The sequence below is a fragment of the Urocitellus parryii genome, chromosome 7 (assembly GCF_045843805.1).
Source record: "Urocitellus parryii isolate mUroPar1 chromosome 7, mUroPar1.hap1, whole genome shotgun sequence".
Classification (NCBI taxonomy): Eukaryota; Metazoa; Chordata; class Mammalia; order Rodentia; family Sciuridae; genus Urocitellus; species Urocitellus parryii.
In genome coordinates, this window is record NC_135537.1 from 158,955,489 (window position 1) to 158,968,046 (window position 12,558).

The window sequence follows — 12,558 nt, forward strand, 5'->3', positions numbered from 1 at the left end:
GAATGCATCTATGCTCATCAGTATATCGTCAATGCACTTTAATATCTCACTTAATATAGAAGGGACTAAGGTCATTTGGATGGGACATTAACTTTGCCTCCAGGTTTATGACTGTGACTAAGGGATGACTTGCATCTTGAAGGTTAAAAAAAAAATCTGGGTCATTAAGGATGTTCCTCAGCTGTCTTTCTCATCTGACCATTAGAAATAGCAGTAGTTGAGCTAATTCTCAAGGTTTGCAAGTTCTGTTTAGATTTAACTTTTTTACCCTAATGTGATGTAGGAGACAGAGCATGACAATCATTGTTAGGTGGATGACTGCTGTGCAGCATCTTTTCTTTTCTTTGGTAACTGACATTTATTTTATAATGTTATGTGATTTATTAACTCCTTAACTTGGTACCCCCACAGATTTTTCTGAATTTCACTGATTGAACTAGAAGTTGGCTTGGTTTCTACCTAGGCCTGAACAGTTAATTCAGCTGGTTAAAACTGCTACCACCGAAGTCATGGTGGGAAGTTGGATCCCTCTGTGAAAGTGGAGTTGTCATTCTATTCCAAAGCTATAAGTGCATGTATAGCTATGGCCAGCCATCCTGTAGTCATTGTCTCAAATGACTGAATATAGAGATGTTAAAATGTGGGATATGCACCCATTTATTCCTACCAGAAAGATCTTCTAAGACCTGTCCTTTCTGGTAGTGGGTCAACAATGTTGATTAAACTATCATTTTTGAGGAAGTACCAGTTAATCACTAGGCCCTTTAGAAACTGCACTTCAGCTGGGTGTAATGGTACATGCCCATAATTCCAGAAACTAAGGAGGCTGAGGTAGGAGGAGTCACAAGTTCAAGGCCAGCACTTAGCAAGACCCTCAATAACTTAGACCTTGTCTCAATAAAATAAAATAAAACAAAATAAAAAAATTAAAAGGACTGGGATTGTAGCTCAACGGTAAAAAGCACCCCTGGGTTCAATTCCCAGCAGCCCCAGAAAAGAAGCTGCACTTTATTTTCATGTTCCAGACCTAATTAAAACAAATGAAGTATCTTTAGATTTAAGTTACTAGATTCTTGGGCTGGGATTGTAGCTTAGTGATTGAGCTCTTGCCTAGCATGTGTGAGGCACTGGGTTTGAATTATAAATAAATAAAATGAAGGTCCATCAACAACTATAAAATATTTTTTTAAAAAAATTACTAGGTTTTTTTCTCTATAGTGTTTTAAGTGGTAGTTTTTATATTAATTCCTTGTATTTAATGTTTTGTCTATGACAGGATTAAATAAATACTTGAAGCTTAACATTTATTTCTGTCAGTTTTTCCCCCTGGAGGCTTTGCCCAGGTTTGAGTGCAGGGGAGGTGGGGCATATTAGAAATTGGAGAAGAAGATTTTTGGGGCTCTCTTGCCATTGCCCTGAGATGGTTTAAAATAAGTATGATTGTGATAAATAGAAAATTACTTGATCCAGAGGATAAAGCCTTGCTTTGTGCAGGTGGTTTCAAGAGACTATGACTGAATGTTCTATGGCAATGAGGTCAAAACCTGTCTCTACTGCTGGGAAAGAAAATACCTGGTAACAAAAACCTTGGATTGTGTTTTCTTGTATTTCACAGGTGAGTGTGGTACAAGATTCCGTAAACATTTCTGGCCAGAATACCATGAATATGGTGAAGGTTCCTGAATGCCGGTTGGCAGATGAGTTAGGAGGGCTGTGGGAGAATTCCCGGTTCACAGACTGCTGCCTGTGTGTTGCTGGCCAAGAGTTCCAGGCTCACAAGGCTATCTTAGCAGGTAGGTATTTATTTATGGGTTGTTTTATAGTTTTGGTGAAATAAACAGTGACTGCGTAATCTCCTTGTGAACAACTTCAACTTTTTAAACTGAGCTACAAAAAGACCTGCAGATAAATACACTTTTATATTATGACATTAGCTCTCATAACCAAAAGACTGATATCCATAAAAAAATGGCATTTCTATTTTTCCTCTCTGTAGTGGACTTAGGCCACCATTTTCAAGGAGTAAAAAATGATGTGCAAAGGTTTTGAATGCATTCGCACCAAGAGTAGTGTCAGGATACTTGTTAGGAGCTGGTATCAGCTCCTAGATAGAGTTCAGATATAAAAGAGAGGATTCTCTACCCAGGATAAGTACCATCTGGCTGAGTCCCAATCCTAGAGGGCATAGCCCTCACTTTGATATAAATGTATGAGAGTGGCATGATTGTCCCTGACAAGGAGGGTCAAGTCTCCATCTAATAGGTCTTTTGCCTGTAAGACAAGAAACACTGACCCAAAAGAGGAACTGACCAGAGAGGACTGATTTCACCACACAAGAAAGAGTAGCAGACAGCCACACACATTTCTCTTCAGACCATAAGATCTGTGAGGAGATAACATGAATTTTAAGGCAGAATGCTTCTTAGGATACTCAGCTTCCTCATGCTAAAGTACAAACCTGGCAAAGCATAATCTACCTAGTCTAACATCTTCCCATTCCCTGTTTCTACTCGATATCTACTAACATTAAAAGATGATGTTAACTCTTAGGTTAGTAACATATCTGCATGCTTAGCAAGGCCCTCAACACTGCCAAAATGTCTTTCTATAGATGCAGAATTCGTTCCCTTTATTTCTTTCAACAATAGATATTTTAGCCACTCTCCTTTAGCCTCCAGCTCCTGTAAGATATCCTTGCCTACTTCTTCCAAGAGAATATCGAAACCCTTTTACAAGAACACCCTTGACTCTTGCCTCTCGCCTACATTCTCAGGGGCAGAGGAGTTCCTCTTCAGGTGGAGAGCAGACTGTTTCTTTCTACTTCTTCTCTGTTCAGATCCTATTTTGCCTTCCCAGAAACCTTACTCTAGCAGTTATTCATATATATTCATTCTCATTCTCTCCCCCCACCCCAAAGCTGAATTTCTTGAGTTAGCACATTCATTCTCTACTTCATTCTTCCCTCTTATCCTCAGTTCACCTCCAGGCTATGAAAGCAGTTTTCCAAAGTTATATGTATGACCTGCTTGTTCCTAAATTTGAGAGACTCTTCAGTTCATATATTACATGATTCCTTTCTTTGGTTTTCTAGCTGCTTCTAATGTGTGGCCTCCCTCTTTTTCAACCATTCCATCAAATATTGGTGAGGTTTAAGCGTGTGCTTCAGTTAGTTTTTACTTGACTCTCCTTGGATGATTTTATGTATTCCCATCGCTTGAGCTGCTGTCTGCCTACTCTAAGACATAGCTACTGCTATGGACCCCTCTCTGTTTTTTAAAATCATTAGTTCTGTAATTTTCAACTATAATGTTTATTAGTACCTGTAGTCTATAAGTCTTCTGATATAAGAACAGTGAAAATTGCTGTGTTTTTGGTGTAGATTAAAATATTGAGGTTCAGAGCGTTAAGTGATTTCCCTAGAAAATGGTGAAGGCTATACATCCTGGGAACAAATTTTTACCCCTCACACATCAGATAGAGCTCTAATCTTTAAGGTATATAAAGAGTTCAACAAGATAAGCACCCCCCAAAAAATGATAATCCAATCAATAAATGGGCCAAGGATCTGAACAGACACTTCTCAGAAGAGGATATACAGTCAATCAACAAATATACGAAAAAATGCTCATCATCTCTAGCAATCAGAGAAATGCAAATTAAAACTACTCCAAGATACCATCTCATTCCAATAAGAGTGGCAGCCATTATGAAGACAGACGACAACAACAACAGTGCTGGTGAGGATGTGGGGAAAAGGGTACACTCATACACTGCTGATAGGACTGCAAATTGGTACAGCCAACTTGGAAAGCAGTATGGAGATTCCTTGGAAAACTGGGAATGGAACCACCATTTAACCCAGCTATTTCTCTTCTCGGACTATACCCAAAGGACCTAAAAATAGCGTATTACAGGTATACAGCCACATCAATGTTTATAGCAGCACGATTCACAATAGCTAAACTGTGGGACCAACCTAGATGTCCTTCAGTGGATGAATGGATTAAAAATGTGGCATTTATACACAATGGAATATTACTTAACAATAAAAAAGAATAAGATCATGCCATTTGCAGGGAAATGGATGGCATTAGAGAAGATTATGCTAAGTGAAGTTAGCCAATCCCAAAAAAACAAATGCCGAAAATCTTCTCTGATACAAGGGGGGTTGGGAGAGAGAGCAAGGAGGAAGATTACCTCTAGATAGGGAATAGAGGTGGGAGGGAAAGGAAGGGAGAAGGGGAATAGCATGGATGGTGAAAGGAGACCCTCATCATTATACAAGATACATGTATGAAGATGTGAATTTGGTGTCAACATACCTTATATATAATCAGAGATGTGATAAATTATGGTATACTGATGTATTAAGAATTGTAATGCAAAAATAAATAAGAAAATGATCAGAAATGTTTTGAGGCCAAAAGTAAAAAAAAGAAAGAATGAAAATGGTGAAAGCTAAAATTAGTTCTTCCTGACAAAAACTGTAGACCAAAAGTTCCCGTTCCCTGCTAGCTCAAAGGCCTCCTACATGTGCCATCTGTTCTTTCACTCTTAAGTAGTGATTGGTAGTCTCAACTTTGACCCATACCCCCAATTGATTTGGAAACATGAAAATTTTGAATTCTTAGCCATTTTATCATTGAAATTAAATTTATTTTTCATGCTGTTCATTAAACTAGAGTGTGCATGGGGTAGAGAATTGGTTTTCAACCTCTTTCATTAACCCTACTCCTAAAGAGAAAAACTAAATTTAAATTCTCCCTAATGAGAGAAATTAAATATGAAAAAAAAATGGTCATTTTATCAGGTAGAGTAAGCTTTTGAAGGGCCATGAACCACTGTGCTATATAAAGCTTTTTTTTTTTTTTAACTTCTTTTGAGGAGGGGATATCTCTGTTAAGAATGCATAGCTTGGAAGAAGACATAAATGAACATGTACTTTATCTGGTTGGTGCATGCTACTGAGCCCAGCTCTTAACTTTCTTGCTGTGTGGTCCCTAGAGGTAGAGAAAAGTACAGTGTCATTGTTCTAGTCCAAAACCTAGGTGTGGGACTGCCTGTTGGACCATGAGGGACCTTCCATTTGTACCCTCCAGATCTGTACAAAGGACATAGCATTGTCATCCAACAAAAGTAACTGTGGAATAATTTCCTTAAAATATGGATGTTTTAAATATTAAGAAAGAAATTTTATAATTATGAAGAAAGGTATTTTATAATTCTGGTATAATTTGAGGCTGAGTCCCTTTTCTATAGTAATGAACCAGAAGGAAAATGATCTCTTGTCATAACTGGGGAGAACCAAGAAATTTTCATGGGATAACTTATATTTGTTCCCCTTTCACTTTGTAGCACGTTCTCCAGTTTTTAGTGCAATGTTTGAACATGAAATGGAGGAGAGCAAAAAGGTATGTTAACAGGACGGAAAAGTACGTTATCCAGGTGATTTATTTTCCTATATACATTTTTTTCTTGCTATTTTATTAAAATGGAACACAACTCCCTGAACAGACACCTTCTGAGAGCAGAGTGAGGTGGTCTGTTAGTATTCCAGGTAAAGTGGACTCATTTAATCCCCAGGCAGATCATATAAACAGTTTTGGGTGAGGTGTGTTTCTACTCATAGTACTCAGGAAAATCAAGGTGGAAAGTCAAAGATACAGTTGTTTTACTACTGTATTTGAGAAAGCAAAGGTGGTACACAGGATGGGAGAAAAACTATTACAGTCTGTAGGACAGGGAGACATTTTCTGTTCATGCTAGGTTTAAAATGATACAAGAGTCTCTCAGTAAAGTTTAAAATCATGAAAATAGTCTAGGAAATTTTTTCTGTTGGAGTGTTTCTCATTTTCTATTTTTCTGACATAGAATCGGGTTGAAATCAATGACGTGGAGCCTGAAGTTTTTAAGGAGATGATGTGCTTCATTTACACGGGGAAGGCTCCAAATCTCGACAAAATGGCTGATGATCTGTTGGCAGCTGCTGACAAGGTGAGATAAGAATAGAAAAATGACCATAGGACTTAGGAATTATTGTGACCTGTTGAGTTCTGTAAATAGGCTTCTGTGTTGCATTGTGGGTAAAATAGACATCTATCCTAGCTTGGCCAGGACAATCTGGTTTATATATGTTTCTTCAAGGCAATTAATAATTTGTTCTCAAAAGCATACTGCCTTGAATGGTGAACTATAGGGTCACCTCAACCTACAGAAAAGAAGGATAAGTACAAGATTTACCTCTCTTCTTTTCCCTACCTCAAATTCAAACGCATTGAGAGTAATGTTTCATACTAACATTTGAACTGTGCTTTATAATTTACAAGATGTTTTACAATTCATTGTTATTTAAACTTTGTCAATGAGAAAATAGTCTTTCACTGTTGAGCATTTTCAGCTTAGTTAAGTAGCTATTATATTGAAGGTATATTGAAGTATACCTTCAAAATTATAAGACAGTTAATAACTTTTTGGGACAAAAGAGATACTGAACTTATCTAAATCAGATTGTTTCCATTTTGCTGTAGTATTTCTCAGAACCTGTGACGTGTTAGTATACACTACAAATTTTCTGAAAAGGAGTATGATAGACAGCATTTCTCCAGTTTAGTTAGCCCTGTCTCAAGGGTCACCTCCGAGGATTAGTGGTCCCTAAAACATACCAAGAAGCTGATTTTCACTGGGTGTGTACATCAGGTGGAGCTCAGTGGCTGGCCGGCCCACCCAGGCCCTGGATACTGTAGAAATGCCACCTATAGGGCAAAGCAGAAGGATCAATATTTGCCATGTGGAAGCTTCTCTTGTGTAGAGGGTAGAAGTGGTTGATGTGACTGAGCTAAAAGGGCTTCTGACCCCAACAGAGAAAGAGGGTGTTCTGTCTGGAGTGCCCCTCTTCCTGCTGTGAGTCTACAACACCCGTCTGAGGGGGAAGTGGGCTTCAGCTGAAGGGTCCAAGAGCTTTCCCAAGATTCATTCAGGGAGATAATGTTCCTTTAAACCTGAGGACAAAGGAAGGTGCCTGGGTTTTCAGTGGAGGTTTTCTCTTTATTGATCAGCTTTTTTGAAATGTTTATAGAGGGTGAGGCATGTGGATCCAGTCAATGCTCCTGATAAGAGATTGGAATAATAACTGTATCCTTCTTATCACCTCTGAAGATTTTATTAGTACAGTTAGCAATGTGAAAATTACAAACTCTTCAAGTGTACCTCAGTTCTGACCAGGGAAAACTTGCTTTCAATGGAGACAGCAAAATTATATTCACTGCCAGTTCTGGAAAGGTAGAAGACACAGCCCAATATCTGCTTTTCATAAAGTTTGTATGGATCTACCTCAGCTGTTATGTGGTTTTCAGTAAAGTAGTCACTTGTGCTTATATACATCAAGTATTTTTTCACCTCATCTTCAATATCCTGTTAAGGATGAGTAGTATTGCAAGGCCCGCTTTTTAGGTTTTGTTTTGTTTTTGTTTTTTCCATGTACTGGGGATCAAACCCAGTGCCTCATGCATGCGAGGCAAGCACTCTACCGCTGAGCCACAACCCTAGCCCACAAGGCCCACTTTTTAAACAGAAATACAGAGGCTCACAGTTGTACATCCTTTAGAGCCAAGGTTAAACTTCTGTGTCCCTCAAGTTTTGGTTCTTATTCCTCAGCCATAAACCCTACTGTCCGCTTACTCTAAACACCCAGAGCAGGGAGATCAGTCTGAACTTCCCAGCAAAGGATGATATTTCCAAGAAAACATATTTTTTAAAAGAAAAAGCAGTTGAATCACAAATGTGTGAATGAGAAATAACTGAAGGGTGTATTTTCAAATTCCATTCAGAATTTCCCATTAAGATGGCCTTCACTCTGATCCTACTTGAAAGTATTTTTACCTTTACACATCCCTATGAGTTTTAGGAAACCAGAGGTAAGAAATCTTTCATGGAAGGATCTAAACATCTAGAATTTACCCAAGAGGCTGAAACAGCTTCTTCTGAGCTTTTTCAGTCTCCTGGGGACATGTGTAATTAGACCAAAAACAAAACAAAACACGTTGGCCAGGCCTGGGAGACACAATTTCAATCTCCCGGGTAAGTACTGCCATTAGGCAGGTTTTTCAGAAGCATAATTAAGAAAAAAAACTTTGTCCCCCAAGGGACAAGAATGGCTACTTTTGTCTAATTATGCAGTAGGGATCAGAGCTATTCACAGTGAAAGTCCTTTTAAAAGAATGTATTAGAAAGGATAAGAGGAGTAGTCCCTGCAGCACTGTATAAAGACTGAAAGTTTACTCAACCTTTTCCAGCCTTTTAAAACAAAAACAGCAGCCTCATTTCTTGCTTGTCTACTGTCATTCCCATTTTCCATGGAAACTGTTTTTCAGTTACTCAAATGTAAAAAATTAAAGTTGCACCAAAACAAATAAAACTCTTCTTGCTGCAGGAGATCAGAGTGCCAGCAGATATGCCTCCTCACCCAGAATTCATAACAATAAAAATTGTCCTGATTTGATTGCCAGGATTCAGCCTGGAGGGGCATCATGTCATTGAGTTCTAAGGCCCTCAAGATGGGACCTGTAAGGAGACTGGATAGCCTTAAAGCAAAACCATTCTCCTGTGAACTGATTAATGACAGTTTATTTTGTGACGCCTTTTATTTCTTTCCTCTTTCATTTCCCTGAAGTTCCTTAGTAAGTTCATAATCTCAGAGAGTAAGTAGTAGAGTTGCATCAAACCCAATCAGCTAGATCAAATGTGCCCCAGCATTAACCTAGACCTTCCATTTCCAGAACATTTATGTCCTTTGCTTAGAAGACAGAAGTTTTTGAACTGAAAGTGGATCCAGGGTCTCTGCTGCTTTGTTCTTTTACCCTGAGAATCTTAACCTCAACCCCAATAAAATGGGACTTCATTCATCCTTTCCTATTGAAAAGGAGGCCCTTGGATGACCCTCATTCAAGATCAACTAGTGCCTGAGATGCTGGTGAAAGTCACCATGGGGCTCCTTTTCACTGCCTGATGGGCCAGTTGGGAGATCCTGCCGAGCTAGGTAGTGACAATGCTTAAGTAGAAGGGACTGTGCTTCACCCTAGTCAGCTCTAAATAAAAGGATTGCAGGAAGCTTAATGTTCCTGTTGGCTTGCAGCATTAATGCCCTTTGTAAGCTAGGTGGCAATGGTTGAAGAAAGACTTTAAACATAGTCAGCAGATATAGTATAACTTTAGGATTCTGTCATTGCCTATTTTTTCCTAACAGGTAGACTTTAGAATTTGAATGGCAGCTGCTCAAGTTATTTTAGCTGTCTTCATTTCAAGTTTAAACAACTAACCTTTAGAGTATGGTTATGTTTTATAATTGCTGTTGTAGCTTTTCATGCTCTGTGTAATTCTGTTCAGGTCTCTGGTTATACAGCAGTACTGCTGAAGAAAACAACTTCAGTAGCAGTCAGCCCAGAGCCATTATGGCTCTGACGACAGTGGTGCTTGTGTTTTACAGTATGCCCTGGAGCGTTTGAAGGTCATGTGTGAGGATGCCCTCTGCAGTAACCTCGCAGTGGAGAATGCCGCAGAAATTCTCATCCTGGCTGACCTCCACAGCGCAGATCAGTTGAAAACTCAGGCAGTGGATTTCATCAACTAGTGAGTTGGCATCTTCAAAGTTCCTCTTTCAGAATAATTGGGATAGCTAAAGAAATGAGAAAGACTTTGAATTAGTGAGTAAAATAGGCAAGTAGCTTCATTAACCTTTTTGGTAGTAAGTATAGAGTTCTCATCCTTTCCTTCAGCTTTATAATGTGGAAAAATAGTTTGCTTTCATGGATTGAATCCTATTGGTAAGTTAAGTGTTTTACTTCCAAATACTGAATGGAATTGATGAAAATGATCACTTGCTTCCTGCAAAGCTGTGTGCCCACAGATGATAGTATCTTTACTTCACCTTCACTGACTTAATAAAAGACATAGATTTCTGGGAGAATAGAAGCATATTTTTTAATGAATTAGTAAAATGTATCTATTGTGGAATGGGAAAAAGAGAAGGGATGATCAGTAGCTGAGACGTAAATATTCTGTTTGGAGAAACATTCAACTAGATGTGTTTTTTTATTCTAAGTGACAGGTGACCTGGCCATAGTGCTTTTGAAAAACTTCAAAGGGGCCACAAGAAGTAGTGACTGCAGTCCATCTTCTCAGAGGGGAAAATTCTGTTCCCTTGCCTGATGGGAAGCAAAGTTAGGGTGGGGAGGCCCTCATAACAGTAGCTCTGGGGTGGGACAGGTCAGAGACATTCCAGGTAGATGAACAAACAATATTTAAAATAAAAAAAAATGCCCAAAGAAAGGAAGTAAGGTCCTCTAGATGTAGTTTTTGTGTGTGTGCTGGGGATTCAACCCAGGGGCACTTAACCACTGAACCACATCCCCAGCCCTTTTTTGTATTTTATTTAAAGACAGTCTTACTGAGTTGCTTAGGGTCTCACAGTGGCTGAAGCTAGTTTTAAACTCGTGATCCTCCTGCCTCAGCCTCTCAAGCTGCTAGAATTACAGGCATGTGCCACCATACCCAGCATAAGATTATTTCTAAGTGGGAGGGAGGAAACCAATAAATGTTAGTACTATTGAGTGTTCACTATGTACTAGGTGTTTTTTTATAAATTAACTCAACCATTGAATGAAAAGTGGTTTATTATTCTCTCTTTTTTGACAAATAGGTAGGCTCCAAACTTATCTGCCCTGAGGTTACAGACCAGCCAGGTGGACGCTCAGAGCTGTCTGTCTGAGGCAACCCTTGCTTCTCTCCTTATTAACATCATTAGTGAATATAAAGAACATTGACAAAGTTAAGAAGAGCTAAATTCCACTTTTTTTTTTTTTTTTTTTTTTTTTTTTTTGATAGTATAGTGGCTCAAAGTCTTGGTATTTAGAATCACAATAGCCACAGTCTGGTCACCAGTCTGCCACTGTCTACCAAGCAAAGTCTTGTGTATATGAAGTCTTTCATTAATACCCTTTACACCAAACCTTGGAAAATTAAGCTGTTTAGGTGGCTGTTCATCTGTCTTGTGCTCACTTCCTTTGATAATCCCTCTCTTTCTGCATTTCACTTATAGTCATGCTTCAGATGTCTTGGAGACCTCTGGATGGAAGTCAATGGTGGTGTCACATCCCCACTTGGTGGCTGAAGCATATCGCTCTCTGGCTTCAGCACAGTGCCCTTTCCTGGGACCTCCCCGCAAACGCCTGAAGCAATCCTAAGATCCTGCCTTTTGCAAGACTCCAGATTTTCCAGAAGCAGCAGCCCCTGTTGCCACTGACCACCAGGTAGACAGCGCAATCTGTGGAGCTTTACTCTGTTGTGGGGAAGAGACTGCATCGTGGCCCCAGACTTTTGAAACAGCACTAAATAACTTGGGGAAGCCGGGGGGAGGGAAAGGCCCAGGACTCGGGGCTACTCAACCTAATGAAAACCCTGTTGCTGCATCACCGTGTTCCCTTTGGCTTGACCAAGTCTGACTCTGGGATTCAGTTTAGGTGCTGGCCCTGAGCACATCCCAGTCGTGGTACTTCGGAGAAACCTGCCTGCATCTGACTGAGCAGAACAAATTGTCAGGTGCCTGGAGCAAAAAGGAAAAAGAAGAAAGAAAAAAAAAGGACATTTAGTTTTAAGAGAAGGGAAAAGGAAAGAAGAGTTTTTGCAGAATTTTTCAAAAATCACTTTGTGAATTCTAATAGTATTTATGTTGAGAGAAGCAAATTTTAGTCCTTCCAACTGTGCTGAAGCTTGGATGTTTGTGAAAACTCCTCACCACCACACAAGTATCAGAAGAGCTCTCTCGTTAGCACTTATTGTTTGCAAGAACAGAATACATCCTTTTATCCTCTTATGAAAGTGACAAGCGAAGGCAAAGGGGGAAGAGGTTATTTGATCTGGAAGATAAGTGTTCTGATGATAGTGGCTTTTGCAAAAATCTTTATTGGTGTTGAAAACTGGAAAAAAAAATTCATCCAGAATTCATGCTGTCTTGACAAGAACTATGGTTCTCTGTTTTTAGATATTGTGGAAAATGTTTTTTGGCATTTTTCTCTGATTTTATTTCTCTTCCCTCCCCCCTCCCTTTTTTCTAAAAAACAAAAACAAAAAAAAAAAAAAAAACACAAGAAATCTGAAAACACACAAAACAAAAACAACAAAAAGAAGAGAAGAAAAAAGGAAATTTTATTATTAATGCTGTGTGAAAAAAGTCCCAGCACAGATTGCTCAGCTGTTCGTACCTGACTTGCCACCTGCATAGGAGCCAGTCCTGTTCCTCCTTCTTAGCCCTCTTCCTACAGGGGAGAACTTCCAAATGTTAATTTTTTCTTTTTGAAAATATAAATAATTACTATTTTGTACTGTGTGGTATCTCTGGTCTTTTGTTTTCACTCACCTGGCTTGTCTCTCGAGTCTGAGTTCCTTGCTTAAGGGATTTTGAAGGCCTAGTTTGATCGTTCATCTTGCAGGGATTATGTTTGAAATGTCTAATAAGCAGAAGGGATTTATTTATTTTTCGTAATCTCAGGTTTCCTTTGTGAGCTA

The 12,558-nt window shown here is 39.1% G+C and overlaps 1 protein-coding gene across 2 annotated transcripts in view; it reads left to right on the top strand.

Moving 5' to 3' along the window:
* Spop (speckle type BTB/POZ protein) overlaps window positions 1-12,088 on the top strand; it is a 75,370-nt gene extending 63,282 nt beyond the window's left edge. For both annotated transcript variants that reach the window (XM_026386992.2, XM_026386991.2), the window contains 5 exons: window positions 1,616-1,793; window positions 5,356-5,411; window positions 5,872-5,994; window positions 9,482-9,624; window positions 11,093-12,088. In XM_026386992.2, the coding sequence (XP_026242777.1) occupies window positions 1,616-1,793; window positions 5,356-5,411; window positions 5,872-5,994; window positions 9,482-9,624; window positions 11,093-11,237 (645 nt within the window). In that variant the 3' untranslated portion in view covers window positions 11,238-12,088. The remainder of the gene's footprint in view (window positions 1-1,615; window positions 1,794-5,355; window positions 5,412-5,871; window positions 5,995-9,481; window positions 9,625-11,092) is intronic.
* Window positions 12,089-12,558: the final 470 nt, after the last annotated feature.